This window comes from Lissotriton helveticus, chromosome 8 (assembly GCF_964261635.1).
Source record: "Lissotriton helveticus chromosome 8, aLisHel1.1, whole genome shotgun sequence".
In the NCBI taxonomy this organism is placed as follows: domain Eukaryota; kingdom Metazoa; phylum Chordata; class Amphibia; order Caudata; family Salamandridae; genus Lissotriton; species Lissotriton helveticus.
The window spans coordinates 404,143,968-404,159,130 of NC_136069.1; the positions used below are offsets into that span (position 1 = coordinate 404,143,968).

The following is a 15,163-nucleotide window of genomic DNA, read 5'->3' on the forward strand; positions in this document are numbered from 1 at the left end:
CTGCTAGCCGCACCCTCAAGATGGCAGCAGAACCCGGAAGTGACACAATGGGACAAAAGAGAGAAGATGTACCAGACCGCCAACCGCTCGCAGTTAGGCCTCCCAGGGGCTGCCATCTTGGCTGTTATTTCTGCCAGTCGTCTACTAAATCTGAAGTACTTCTGCCATCTCTCAAACAGTCGTCAGACTTCTTTAATGATTCGTGTTACATTATGCGTGTCATAACGCAATTTAAAGTAACTCAGCATTGGCTATTAAACGCCGACCGCGCTAAATCTATTACTGTATAGTATGTGTTTTAAGTTTTATCAGGAATCGTACATTTACAATCTATGCATGTTGCCCTTCCATGCATTTCTATTGCCGATTTAAGAGATACATATGTGCACAACACCTAGCACTTCCTTTCGCAGATGGGACAGGGCTCTACTTACCTGTGGGCGGAGCTGGAGTTAGGCCTGCCTAGACAGACAGCTTGCCTCGGCCTGCGCTCGTGGGTGGGTTGTAACCCTTTTGGCAGCCTGTGTGTGTGTGGGTCTGTGTGTGTGTGTGTGTGTGTGTGTGGCTCTGTGTGTGGTGTGTGGCTCTGTGTGTGTGTGTGTCTGTGGCTCTGTTTGTGTGTGTGGCTGTGTGTGTGGCTCTGTGTGTGTGTGGCTCTGTGTGTGTCTCTGTGTGTGTGTGTGGCTCTGTGTGTGTGTGTGGCTGTGTGTGTGTGTGTGGCTCTGTGTGTGTGTGGGTGCAAATGCAATAGGTCTCTAATGCTTACCTATTGCCATTGTAAATGACAATACCATATATTTATTGGTTTAAAAAAATAACAATAAATGAAAAAAATGACATTTGCAATGCCAATAGCTCTAACTTTAAAAAAGACGAGACCATTGTATTGTAAATGCTTGTTTGTATTTTGTCAATTAATTCTTATATAAAGCATTGAAAAGAGAATGTTTATCTGTCATTCTTATGAGACTGTTTCAGCATCGTCAGTGGCGGCTGCTATGGAACAGAGGTGGATGGCCGTGGGAAGAAAAAAAAAAGAATCACTTACCTGCTGGCCGCTGTCTCTCCTCTGTACTCTTCTGTTCCTGTCAACTCCCGACAGACACCCGGACTCCCCTAAGCCAATCATGACACAGATGTTATGCTGCTAATACTAAGCAGCAACATTGTGACTGGTCTGAGAGGCCTGGTTTGCCACTCAGACAGTGCCTGGGACTGTTCTCCACCCGACTGTGCGACGCAGCCGGGTGGAAAAATGCTTAGTGCGCATGTCAGTTTGGCTGTCCTAAGACAGCCGGCCAAACTCTAATGCACACTTATGGTGCCCACCAGTCCTACTCCCTTCTTCGTGACGACAGCACAGCCCCGCCCTGGCTCTTTACTGAAAAATACAATAATAATAACATTGTGTTATTATCATTCTACTTTTCCTTTTTGTACTTCTCAAAGAGCAGGGAGGCGACGCTCCTCCGCCTCAACAAAGGAGCCGCCGCAGTTCATTATATGAGATCTCATAACTAGAAAAAAACGGTGCCAGACAGGGAGCACCAAAGTCCGTATCTAGAGCAGAGCCAAATTTCGGAGGGGTGTGTGGGGGGAGGGAGGGGGGGGCTAAGAAAAAATTTCAGGGGGGCTGAATCTTTAAGCAATAGGCAGAGTGGAGCTGCAGGGGCTCTTAGAAGGAGTGAAACAACAGCAAGGCCTCATTAACAAGCAAATAGTCTTTTAAAGAACGTTGGAGTGCTTGGGTGTGGCTGTGTGTGTGCCCGGGAAGCTGTCTCATCCCGGGCTGACACACACGACAGGGGGGAGGGGGGGGGGGGGGGGGGGCTGAAGCCCTTTGAGTTCAATGGGTCTTGCGCGCCTGATCTATAGTACACCGCTCCTAGTCCTACATGTTGGCACGCCCATAAACTAGAATTTGATACAGATTGGCACACCAATAATAGGAATGCATAATGTATATTAGGAAAAAAATGAACTTTCAAATCCTTGATCATATGTCGATGTGTTAGGATTCTGTCATTCTGGGTAGAGCATTCGGTTTTCGACCCTGTAGTAAACGCCTCCTCTGCTACTTTTTCTGCTACCATATCTAATAAAGCGCAGCTTTTTATGGGCTGTATCTACTAATGGTCACGCCCACTACAAAAAGTAAACAAAGTCATCCGCCTGCTCTATGGACCAGCGGGTATCCATAGTAACCATCCCCTCACAACCCAAGAGGCAGGGATTGACGGTGACAGTGGTTGATTTCGCAGCATCTCGAGCTGTGTCTCACACCCTACGTGCTAACGCGACACAAACGAAGTCTAAGACTAAACTGACATTACCACGTAGCTTGTTTGCTCCAAACTGAGCACTCTATGAGCGAACATCACATTAGCGTCAAGTTCGATACGTTTTGAATAGAATTTTAAATTATTTAGCTGAGTGTATTTCGCGAGATGTTTGCCTGATCCTAACATGGCCCCCAGCATAACGTAAATTGTCATGTGTACTTTAGGGCAGGCGGCTTCCTTTCTGTCTTTCAATGCTTGCAAAAGACCGTGTGTAGAAATAGAAGAGCGACAAGCATCTAGGAAATAAGACATTTAAAATAAAGATCAATAATAATAATGTCACATTGCCGCACCAACATGGGACACCTGACGGCAGTCACTGTTTATTTTCTTTTAAGGAAATCGAAACACAAATAAAAATAGAGTCTGTATTCTGGGTATGTGCATCGTATAAATCTGCTTAACTGGAAATATTCGTTTTCAAAAGTAGCCCGTTTTATATTTTGAATGAGTATAAGAGCGTCGTGAGCTGTAATATTTGAAATGTATAGCTTTTGTGTGAAATAATCCACCCATTTTGATCCCACACGTATCTTTACATGATGGCCGCAAAGTTAAAGTTGGAGTTGGGAGGGCCAAGGTCTACACGGTCTGCTTTCTAGATCTATGATTTCCGTGCCGGTGACCTGCCTTTTGAATGTGCTTCTCTTTTGCTGACGGTGTCTTCTTTGGGCGTAGCGTTCCTACACACCATACGCCGATAGCCTGTGCCAGGGAAGATGTGAGTGACAATTGATAGCTGTACATTTTATGGCACTTTTGTTGTAAATAAACGGTCTGCATCCCAGCAGCGAATTGGGGTATGGGTTTGTAGTGTAACTCAATCTAACGTAGACTGACACCTTTCTTTGGTGTTATACTTGTGTTAGCGCCGTCCTTATTCGGGCAGTGTGTTTCACTGATTTTAATTCAGTACAAAGTTGATGTCCTTGAAAGTCAATGTGTCCATCATCACATCATCGCTTGGTCCTGCCTCAGCTCCTTTTGAAGCCCTATGTTGAGCACTGAAAGCTAGCCAAGGCTATCTGACATATGTGCTGGAATTGGGTAAACTTAACTCTGAGAGCCCGTTAATTGGGGGATCGTAGTGGACAACAAAAAGGGGGTGGGGTCACAAGGGGCGGAGTTATCAAAAGCAGTCTCACAGTCAACGTATACATTTATGTTTTTAAGAACTCTGTCACAAAGAAATTGGTAACAAGGAGAGACGTTATAGTAAGTCTCTTCTCGTTTAATTAGTCGCAAAGGATGCATTAAAAAATATCTTATTTGGTTAAAGCACCGGTTGCAGAGAGCTTTTGTGCCATGTATATTTCAGGAAATAATAATGGTTAGATAACTCTGGTAGTTGAAGCGTTTTCTGGAGAGATTTGTGTTTTGTTTAATCCCAGTTTTAACCGCATGCGCGCTAGCGGTTTTCCCGCTGCGCGCTGCGATTCGCAAAAACCCGCGTTACATGACGAGCTCAGCCCTACGCTGATGACGAGCTGAGCTCGTCATGAGCGCCGAATGGGTTAACTTAGCATAGAGGTTTAATTTGCCTCCTGGTAAGTGCATTGTGTAATATGCACAAGACAGTTTATTATGTAGATAGGTAAGTGAGACTGCTATTTACACAGTCCTTATATTACTTGCAGTTAATAAATCAATCAATCAGGGAATTGTAAGCGCGCTACTCACCCGTGAGGGACTCAAGGCGCTGAGTGGGTGGGTGGTCCGCAGATCTGTTTAGCCGAAGAACCAGGTCTTGAGGGTTTTCCTAAAGGTGTTCAGGGAGGGGGCGCGCCTGATGTCTGCTGTCAGCTCGTTCCAGGTCTTGGCTGCAACGTGAGAGAAGGATCTTCCACCTGCTCTGGCTCTGTGGATGCACAGGTGATGCAGCGCTACTCCCGAAGTAATTTCTAAAACCATGTTACCTTTCCCCGAAATACCATATCATACATCTACTCATCAGTGGGGCCCATAACACTGTGAGCTAAAAAATGAGCATGTCTAATAGTTTATTCGCTTTATTTATTTCTTCTTTTCCTCTTCGTAATAGTAGTCCATTTTTCTGTAAATTCCCGGTCTTTCAAAAGATCGCGTACTATTCTGGTCCATAACACTGTGAGCTACTCGCTAAACACTTTCATCCTACTTCATGGATCGGTGAGATTCAAAGGAGAGCTGCTGTATCATAGCGGAGAGTCTAAATTAAAACTAAATATTTATACTATTTACACCTTCAGTTTAAAGAGTGTTACCATGGCTTCTATCCACAGGACATTTATTTAGACACACCACCGTTATGGTCAACGGATCTGCTAGTAAAAAATTAGGCGTAGGAAAATACAAGACCAGCTTAATTCTCCATTTATCTAATTTTTATTAAAAGTAAAATTTGTCATGTCTAATAGTTTATTCGCTCTTTATTTCTTTATTCAAAAGATAACTTTAAAAGAGTAAATGTTTTATCTCAATCAGTTATATTCATCTTTATTTCAGAAGTTCGAAAATAGACATTGTTATTTAGATTTCAGAACACAAGTATTAGCAAAAGACAGATAGTTTCCAAAATTCATTTTCTCTTAACTTCCCTGACTAATAACCTCATCTAAAGCTCAGACCTCGTTCAAAGGAAAATAGAAAATTATTCAAAGCCTTACATCTCAGGAAAAATCAGCATACCGTCAGCATCTCCAGAGGACAGCCCCATGCACTGTGTTGCGTTTTAAATCCTGACTGTATTTCTCTCAGCTATATAAGCTTAGCCTATAATTATGTAACGATGATGTGTGACTCTTACACCCCAAAACTCTCTTTGTCTTATGTAACATGCTGTGCATTGATTTATACTACACTCTTGTATGATTGATTATCAGTGTGTAATTTGCATGCACGATGTAGGGACGAGGAATGCTATAAAGAATTGAATCAAAAAAGTTAGCAAGTGCTGCTTAAAAAGTTATTTGTGGAAGTACTTACATACTGATACTGTGACTTGTACAACAACACTGAATTGAATGCTAAGGTCGTCTGTGATAATGCAGAATTGACTACACATTCCAAGTGTGTCTTGTTTAATATTAGGTAACCAAGTATTGCTTAGCTTCAAAGAAAGGAGGTTTTTGTAATAAACGTAGACTCTTAACCAGAGGCATGAGAGGCTCTTGTTGACGAAGTTGGTGATGCTTATTAAGAATGTATAAACTTGTCTGGACATGGCCTTGTTCTGTATAGCGAGAGAGAAGTTGTCCAATCAAAGGAAACTTGGAAGAAAGGCAGAAGCTATTTGCTCCTGTGGAACTGGTTGGATGGGTAAAGGGACACATGTGTCCCAAAACGGAGTCACTCAAAACAGTGGATGATGCTCAGGTGGTAGAAGATCTGCCAAGCAATACTGAAGAAGTGTTTTTTCGAGGAACAGATTTACTTAGAAATAGTATGGACATGTATGTCTCAGCTATCTCTGTGGGGATACCTGGTAATGAGAAGATGAATCTCAAGGCCTCTTGAGTATTGATTGTTTTAATATGCATAGTTTTCCATCAATCATTTCAGATCATTGGAGATCTCCATTAGTTATCACTGCCAGTCCATGCTTTCTATTAATAGCACCCATTTCTCCCTATTTCCCAATTAGGGTAATTCGGCTTTAGGTTAGTGTGACACATGTTCAGGCAACTAGCTCACATTATCATTGACGGCAAAATAATAGTTGGTTGAGGTAGGTGGCTTCTTTACCTGGGTATGGTTGTTACTCTGTGTTGGTTTTTCCTGTAAATCTTCCAGTTTCCTTTTCACATAGTTTGCTAGTCTTACGGTAATGAGGGCTGAGGGTGTCAAAGGCTTATCCGTCTTTCTAACAACATTAAATATTCAAGTTCAAAAATCTTTATTTCGGTAAAAATTTTACCATAAAAGACCATCATATAAAACAATTCATTTAAATGATTTATGCAGTGGATTATAAAATTCATAAAAACGATACTAAAAAGGAATCCATATAAAGTAAAGACAGATCCGTACTCAGTCTATGTTTTGAGGTATTTCCTTCTGATGGACCAAAGGGCGCCCAAGTACTTGGCCATAGTGAACACAATATGGTCTGACAAATCAGTTTTTAGGACTCTGAAGGCGGGCAGGCACTTCTTGAATCCCAAATTCCTACATAGGGGGATAATCCAGTGCCTACGAATCCCATGATAAACTGGACAGAAAAAGAGGATGTGGAGCTCACTTTCGTCCAAATTTCTGCATGCTGGGCAGGTACTACTTGGATCATGGCTCCATTTGGTTGTAAAAGTTCTGATGGGGAGAGAGCCATGTCTCCACTGGAGATATAATTTTCTCAGTACAAGAGGATACATTTTATCTAGAGTAGGTTCCATGTTGTAATTCACCTTATGAGAGAAAAAGAAAGCTGTCAGGGACCCGAGATGTTGGTGGTTGAGTATCAGGGAAAGTTTGCATTCTCGGTATGTCCTGGCTAGATCCTTTTTAGAGAGGATGTGGCACTTGTTCTGGGGGTCAGACCACATAGTTGAGAGACCTATGGCCTCCAGTTCTAGTTTAATAAAATTAAGCCATTTGATTTTTCCGGCGCCTGGAGTGGCAAGAACCTCCCGGAGTCCTTCCCTGTAACTGGCCAATTCTGGAGTTGTCCATATTCTACGCCAGAAGGCCAGTGGGCGTAAAGCCAGGTCCTCATCAAGCGGGCATAGGCCTAAGTCCATCCTCAAGGGGACAAGGGGGGTGCTCGGTGGTAGCCCCACAAGGCTACGAATAAATTTATTTTCCACCTTCAGCAACTTTGATGTATTCTCATGGCCCCAGAGTTCAGATCCATAGATGACAGCCCCCTTGGCCTGGGATTTGTAGATCTGTAATGGGGGGCCGATCGGCCTGATTGTGGATTTGTTGTTTGCTAAGAGCTTCGTTATGCCTCCCGAATGCTGGGTCAATTTCAGTGCAGCTCTCTCCAGGTGAGAGCTCCAGGTAAATTTATCATTCAATACAATTCCCAGGTATTCAAAGGTTTTTACCCTTTCCAGTTTGGTATGTGCGATGCTTGGACATTAAATATTATGATGCTTAAAAAAATAAATGATGTGCACTTCTTAACCAGATTAGTAAAAAAAAAAACATAATGAGTAAAATTACAGAAAAAGGAACAATGAGTGCCGTAATTCTTAAGTGTTAAACATCTTTTCTATAGGAAAGAATATGAAATTCATATTAACCAATGTTAACCTATGAGCTGCGTTAGACTCTGAACAGGGCAAACGTCACAGCTGACCCATGATGCATCATGGGCGACTGCAAGATGATGGTTTATCCCATCAAACGTTATAGAGCACTATAATCTAGTCTCCATTTGCTGCTCACTTGCAATGAAGCATGGCTGGGCAAAAGTTGTTGGTTTTGACCCAATTAAATGTTTTACCTTTGGATGATGAAAATCTACTGCAGTCGAAAAAGTTTCAGCGGAGCAGGGCTGCTTGCTGTGGCCAGACAGGCCAACACACAACCAGAAACTCATTTTTTTAAGTATAACATAACACTAAAATATATGAGAACAGGGTGCATCTGTTTCCATGAAACTTGGCTCCTTGTTCCAATCTCGCAGGGATAAAATATTTTAGGTTGAACTTTCACAATTCAATAACAGGTCTCTGCAGCCTAATGCAAAACAGGAGCTGCCAAGTACAGTGTATCTATTTTTAGGTCGAGACTAGCACATTCGCTGCTTGCTCTGCGAGGCAAGCTGTATTAGGGTGTGCACTAGAAGCCCCGCCCGCTCTCTGCCCGTATTTTTAATTGGCTTTTGCCATTGTCCTTCACGAACGTATTCTTCCGATTCATTATGAGGCTTGTTAGACCATCCTTGGTACCTCCTTTAGTTACCGCCCATAAGGACTGCACCTTTTACTACTGTTGCTACATGCTCTTCTCTATAAGTTGGTGAGCACTATTTTCCTTCATGCTCTTTCCCCTATTCCACCCATGACATCTCAGCATGCCCCACTCTTTCTACTGTATTTTTATTTTTTATTACTACTCTGTCTGCTTTAACAATAGCGGCCACACTTATTCAATTATTTAATTTACGGTGCGGTCTGCTTTTAGTTTAGCGGCCACACTTATTTATTTTACAGGCGTCCGCTTTCACATTAGCGGCCGCGCTTATTTATTTTATTAATTAATAGTGCGTCCCACTTTCACTTCAGCTGCCGCGCGGTGCGTTCCTTAATTATTTTATTTTTACTTTGTGTGAAAGCGCACCATATGCGCTTTCACATTGTCCATGCCCCTTTGTTTAGAAGCTGCTCACTGTAACCTGAATACCATTAATACCTGAATAACCTGAATATGGCCAAATGACGGATTCCATATATTGCTATGTTTTGTGGTGCAGCTTTTATCTTGCCCATCATCATAAACCTGGAGCTTTGTACTAGAGGGCGGAGAGCCAGAATTGTTGTGAAATAATTGGGAGTGAGTTTTGAGGTAAATATTGTCTCATTGTGATTGTGGTTTTGATGTTTACTCTGTTATTGCAATTTCGGAAATTCTCAGATTTTGAACATTTTCTGAAGAGGTGTTCGTGGTGCAGATGTTTTTTGGGTAGAATACTCAACAGCTGTTTGCCTTGGCACATTACATAATTTCTTCTACTAATGATTTATCTGAAATTTGGGATTGAAAAGGGAAACCCGGGGAATGATCTCAAGGAATAGTTTGGGGTATTTTTATTAAATGTAGTTTCTAATGTGTAGTATGCTTTAATTGTAATACAAATGCAGGGTTTGTAATGTTAGAGAGATGTGCGTTCTAGAGTCTACAAATAAGAGAAGTGACTCCGCACACCTAATTTTCTACTAGATCAAGGTCAAGCACTCATGTAGAACAAGTATTTACAATGCAATAGGGCTCTTCACACCAACTATCAAGTGTCGGTCGGTATTAACGACTGTTGGCCACACATCGCTAACGAGAGTATTCGTTGTAATATCTTCAAGTCACCCGTTGCTAGAAGGACGCGCGGTCTGACTGCGGGCTACGGATACTCGGAGGCCTTAACTTACCATGGTTGGACCGAAAATAGTGGCGCAGTGTGCGGAGAAGATATTACAACGAATACCCTAGTTAGCGATGTATGGCCAACAGTGGTAGAGTCCTCGCAAACTAGAAGAGGAGGACGGCCCTGATATTTATAATCCTTCAATGGTGACAGCACATATTGGAGTGTTGAAACCTTGGGAGAAGAGTTTGTTTATACCGACCGACACTTGATAGTTGGTGTGCAGAGTTTTTACCACGCATCACAGGATTGGAATATATATGCCCTATCCGTAGAAGCAATATTTAAACCAACTGACAACTGAACTGACCAATTTGAGCACCCGGTTTCTATTAGACCATCGGGGCATTACTGACAAGACATCAGGACTGTGGTATATATGTTATCTGGAGCTTACCTGGGAGATCAGTGACAATTTGGTGATTTCGAACGGTCTATTGTGCGGGACTAGGCTTGCTCCACACGATCCTGTTTCCAATGATATCTACATCCATGCCTTGAAAAAGTCTTTGAAAAAGATGAAACACGTGTCAGCAAGTCGTGTGCTGGGTGTTTTTTAAGAAAAGAATAATTTTGAAACACAATAAAGGCTACTGAACAGCAAGAGGACTGATTGTTCTGGATTCCTCGTTTGTGGCTGTTATTGTTGATATTGTCTCTAAGTGTAACAGAGGGGGTTACTCATACCCACAGATGAGATATACGTAAATAGGACTGAATAATAAGTGGTGTGCTGTAAAAGCCCTAGTTTTTTCGCTGATTGTGTAAGTGGTTCACAAGTTTAAATCTGTAATACGTAGAAATGGGCCATCGAAAATAATGGGGGGAAAAACTGCTGAATTTAGGCTAATATGTCATCATCATCAATCATTTTTATTCGCTGCAGTTCTGTAGCATAAAACATTAAATAGGGTTCTTCAAACTTCAGATCATATTGAGGATAACAAATATATCAAAAACATATCAAAACTCAAACATTTGACAACCAATGACTTGACACAAATCACTATGACACATATGTGATAAGAATTAAAAACATACATCAACGGGTGGGTGTGGCCAAGCGGTCGGGTGTGGCCAAGCGGTCTGACATGGTGGACGTGCTGTAGACTAGCTCCTGTAGCCCTTTCGAAATCTGACCTAATCATTCCTTCATACCACCACACACGAAGCCCCATGCCTCTGGACAGAATCCCTACATCCTGTGGTGGCTCCCGGAATCATGCTGAGCAATCGACAATCCAGGATGCTGACGGTAGGACCGTTAGACCCTCATCGGGCCGTGCAGCTGATGGCGCATAAGGTGGCAGCGGACTGCTTTGACGACAACTATGCCTCGGGTGCCCCTCCTGGAGTTCTTGTTACCAGTTACCAACCTTGCAGGGAAGGGAAACCTTGAATCCAACGGAGTGAGCGACGGCCCCTGGCACCATCTGTGAGATTGTGGGACTCCCATTGGCCCGCGTGGCCTACGTAACACGCCAGCAGAAGGGCTTCCAACTAGCACCGGCGAGAAAGGGGGGAGACACACGCAGAACCTAGGAAGAGCTGGAAGGCCCTGAATAACGCTTGACCACAGGAGACACCGCAGCTAAACGGCTGGCAAGTTGCGAAGCAAAGGACTAAGCCGCACAAAAGCAGCAACTGAAGAGCAACCCAGAGTTGCAGGCAAGTACACAGTGCACCCTCGCTGTGAAATAAAGCTAAAGATACACAACGGCCCGGGTACCACCAGTGAGACCGTGGAACCCTCATCAGCCAGAGCGGTCTACAAAGTATATTTGGGCAGTGGGCTGTTGAGACATTGACCACACTGGAGACAAGCTGGACGGAGGTCTAGTAACACCCAGGCAGAAGGTCCTCCAACTTAAAACGGTGACAAAGGGGAGAGAGATACATGGAGCCAAGGTGGAGCCGGAAGGCCCCGAATAACGCTTGGCCATGGGAGACTCCACGGCGAAACGGCTCCCTGGGCGCGGACCAAGAGACTAATCCACACAAAAGCAGAAACTGGAGCGCATACAAGGTGAAGGTAAGTACACAGTGCACTCCTGCTGCGAAATAAAAGATAAAGATACACAACAGGCATGGCCTGGGGACAGCACGGCCAGTGAGGCGAGGCATAACCGAGCTTTTATTCAGCCTTAAAACCCGCAAGGTAACATAGGTATGATGAGTAAATAGCAGCGGTAAGAGAAACCGCACCCCTCAGACTACACCAACATGGGGCATGAAGGTAGTGCCCATTAGAGGGGGTTGCATCTCCATCTGTGGAAGCGGCCAGAGTAGGTTCTGGTGCGGCCTGTGGTTGGGATGACCCCCTTTAGTGTACAGCTACGCAACTCTAGAATTCCGACCCATACAGGAAAATGAAACACATAGGCGGGGATACCATACTATATACCAATCGACTAAGACCAGCATCCGGAGATTCTCTTTCATATTAAACCGCCCCCCATTTCCCCTTACCCCCCCCCCCCCCAGATATTGAAAACACTAATATAGGACAAACAGCGTCCATGTCTAAAGACAAGTCAGCGGGCCCGGCTACCAAACAATCCACAATGGATACATTCACTGGAACCAGCGCGAGGACCACAACGCCTATAGGAGTCTAAAACAGTATCCATGACAATGCTGCGCTTTTAGCAACGATCCCGCAATCAAGGGATATGCTGGATGCCAAAGTAAGTGCGGTTGGGTCTGATGTAATGGTTCTGCACCAAGACTTGCGTAATGTCGTGGAACGCCTCACCAAAGCCGAGAACAGGGTCTCGGGCGTGGAAGACTCAGTCTCTATGCTCCAATGGAAGGTGAACACACTCTAGAAACTCACACAGGGGCTGGCTACTCGTGTAGAGGAAGCTGAAGGCAGAGCACTTAGGAACAACCTTCGCTTCATGGGTTTCCCCGAAGGCAGTGAAGACACAGACTTCGGCACATTTCTCGCTCAATGGCTTAAAACATGGATCCCCATGGAAACCCTGTTCACCTGTTTCATAATAGATCGTGCCCACAAAGTTCTAACCACGAAACCTCCCACAGGTGCCAGAACACGGGCAGTTATCAGGCGGATACTAAATTTTCACAATAGAGATACTATTCTTCGACAGGCCTGGTCACAGGAATCACCCGCCTACGAATCCCATCGTATAATTACTATTTGCTGATTATATTAGGATGGTAAAACCACAGCGTCAATCATTTAACTCTTCGAAAGTTCGCCTCCAAGAACTCCAAATCTCATATATGCTACTGTTCCCAGCTCTCCTGAGAATCACCTGCAAAGACCGTACCATGTTTTTCGATACACCGGAGGAAGTCCGTCCGGTGAAGCCACACACACCAACGCCCGAGACTCGGACTCATCATCTGGAGACCCACGTTACAGCCAGAATGCCAAGAAAGACCGACAAAGACACAGATCCAGATCATCCTGGCACTCAAGATCACGGGGTAACAGACAGCCTGACTGAGACCCTTGGCAATTGAACACAGTCTAATCCACATGTAACGTAATTCTAGAACCACCAAACACACCAAAGAGACAACTCTAAATATGTTAGCATGAATCGAGGGTTACTAAACCTTAGCGAATAATCTAGAACTTCTCAGGACATTTACTCTCATGTGACGTTTGGGGAACCATTGTACGGGTACTGCTCTCACCCCCTGTTTGAGTGGGCGCGGTATTCCATCCGTGACAGATGCTTCAAAGTTTACTGAGGTATTGTGGTGGGAGCGGGTGGGTTGGGTGGGGAGAAAAAGCTCAGTTCCAGGTTTTGTTTACGATACTTGTTAGCCTGCCGCATCCACCACATCAATGTAGTTGTTCCCTCATCAGATACTCCCCGATCACATACACAGCCCATTCCTATGACAATACTGAGCGGACAGATTCCAGTCGGCAGGCTCAATATGATAACATTCAATGTCCAAGGCATAATTGATAATATAAAGTGTGGAGCTGTTCTATAACAGACGAAGTGCATGGGAGCTGACATTCTGCTCGTACAAGAGACTCGCCTCATGGGGACTAAGACCCCATGCTTGGCCCGCTATGGTTTTATACACATATTACACTCAGGATTCGTAAGAGGTTCCAGAAGGATCCCTATATTGGTTCAACAGAAAATCTCCTTTGTGCACATTCGTACATTGGCAGATACAGAGGGCAGGTACATCTTTGTGCAAGGCAAAGTGGGAGGAGAATCTATAGTGTTGGGCTGTGTTTATGCCCCTCCACTCCTAAACCAAACATTCATCGAACCATACTAGATATTTGTGGGTCCGTACCAGAATGCCTCACAATAGTTTGGGGAGACTGAAATTATGAGATACATTCAGAACATGACAGGTGGAGACATAAAGCCCCACATGGGACACCAAGGGAATCCAAGTTGGGCCCTGTGACAGAGATTCTGTGGTGAACGTACATATGGAGAGCCCTACATCCCACGACTGAAGGATATAAATACTTCTCAGCAGTCCACGGCTCATTCTCTGAACTAGAATATATTTAATTACACGTGAACACGCCCATAAAATACCTGAAGCAGAGAACATTCCTAGAGGTCTGTCAGACCACTCCCCTGTGAAACTTTAACTGTTAATTAGCCCTAAACAACCTCTTTTCCGTTGGTACCTTTCTCTCTGGCACAGGCATAATCCACTATATAAAACCTGCATAATAAAGCCCTAATAGAATACTTCTCATTCAATGAAGGGACGACTTTGTCCTCCATAACCTTATGGGAAGCAATGAAACCAACTATACGAGGTTTCGACATTAGTTACTGCACAGCAGAGCGACACCAGAAAAAAAGACGCTGTTACAAATCGAAGCACAAATTATGGACATAGAGCGACGTGGCAGGGAGAGAGACTGGGACAACGCTTGTAGACAATTTGTTATACTGCAACAACAATACCAGGGGATACTGCTAGACGAGGCCAATCTTGCATGCCAGGCCACTCAAAGCAGGATATAACAATGGGGGGACAACTTAAGGAAACTCCTACACAGACTGTGTCAACGCACCCTGAAAGCAGTTCAGACATCAGCGATTAAATCACAAAACAATGTAATCCTCACGGACCCAGATGAGGTAGCCCATTGCTTTGCCGAATTCTATCACACTCCCAGATCGAGGATTTCTTTCGGGATATACCGCCAAAGACACTATCCCCACTGCATGAGAATCCCTAGAAGCCCCCGTTACACTAGAGGAATTAATCAAAGCTATAACAGAAATGAAGCCCGGGAAAGCATCAAGGCCCAAGGGTTTCTATGCGAATTGTTTTAAGCATGCATGCCTATGCTAGACCCAGTCATTTGGCCACAGTCCGCAGCGCCCTGAAAGCCACCCGATTGGAGACATGCAGAAATCATTGTTTTCCCGAAGCCAGGGAGTCCACCCGAACTCTGTTCATCATACCAACCAATCTCCCTTCTAAATCTAAGAAGCCAAAGTACTGGAAAAAGTACTAGCGAATAGATTATCATACGTGCTGGATCTGGTTCAGCCAGATCAGGCTGGTATTATGCCACATAGAGCGACACAACACAGCATAAGTCAAGCTCACAGCGTAGTAGCTGTGATAGATTGCTTGGGGTGACCATCAGCCTTACTCCTTGCAGATATAGACCAGGCATTTGACTCGGTCAGCTGGACATATATGTTCATATGGTCTGAGCATCTGAATATGGGCCCCAAATTCATAGCACAAATATACAATTGTTATATACAGCCCTCAC

The 15,163-nt window shown here is 44.1% G+C and overlaps 1 protein-coding gene across 1 annotated transcript in view; it reads left to right on the top strand.

Moving 5' to 3' along the window:
- Positions 1-2,929: 2,929 nt before the first annotated feature.
- The window catches only part of UFM1 (ubiquitin fold modifier 1), a 114,637-nt gene continuing 102,403 nt past the window's right edge, over positions 2,930-15,163 (top strand). The window contains exon 1 of the mRNA XM_078657233.1: positions 2,930-3,063. Within this exon, the coding sequence (XP_078513359.1) occupies positions 3,062-3,063 (2 nt within the window). The 5' untranslated portion in view covers positions 2,930-3,061. The remainder of the gene's footprint in view (positions 3,064-15,163) is intronic.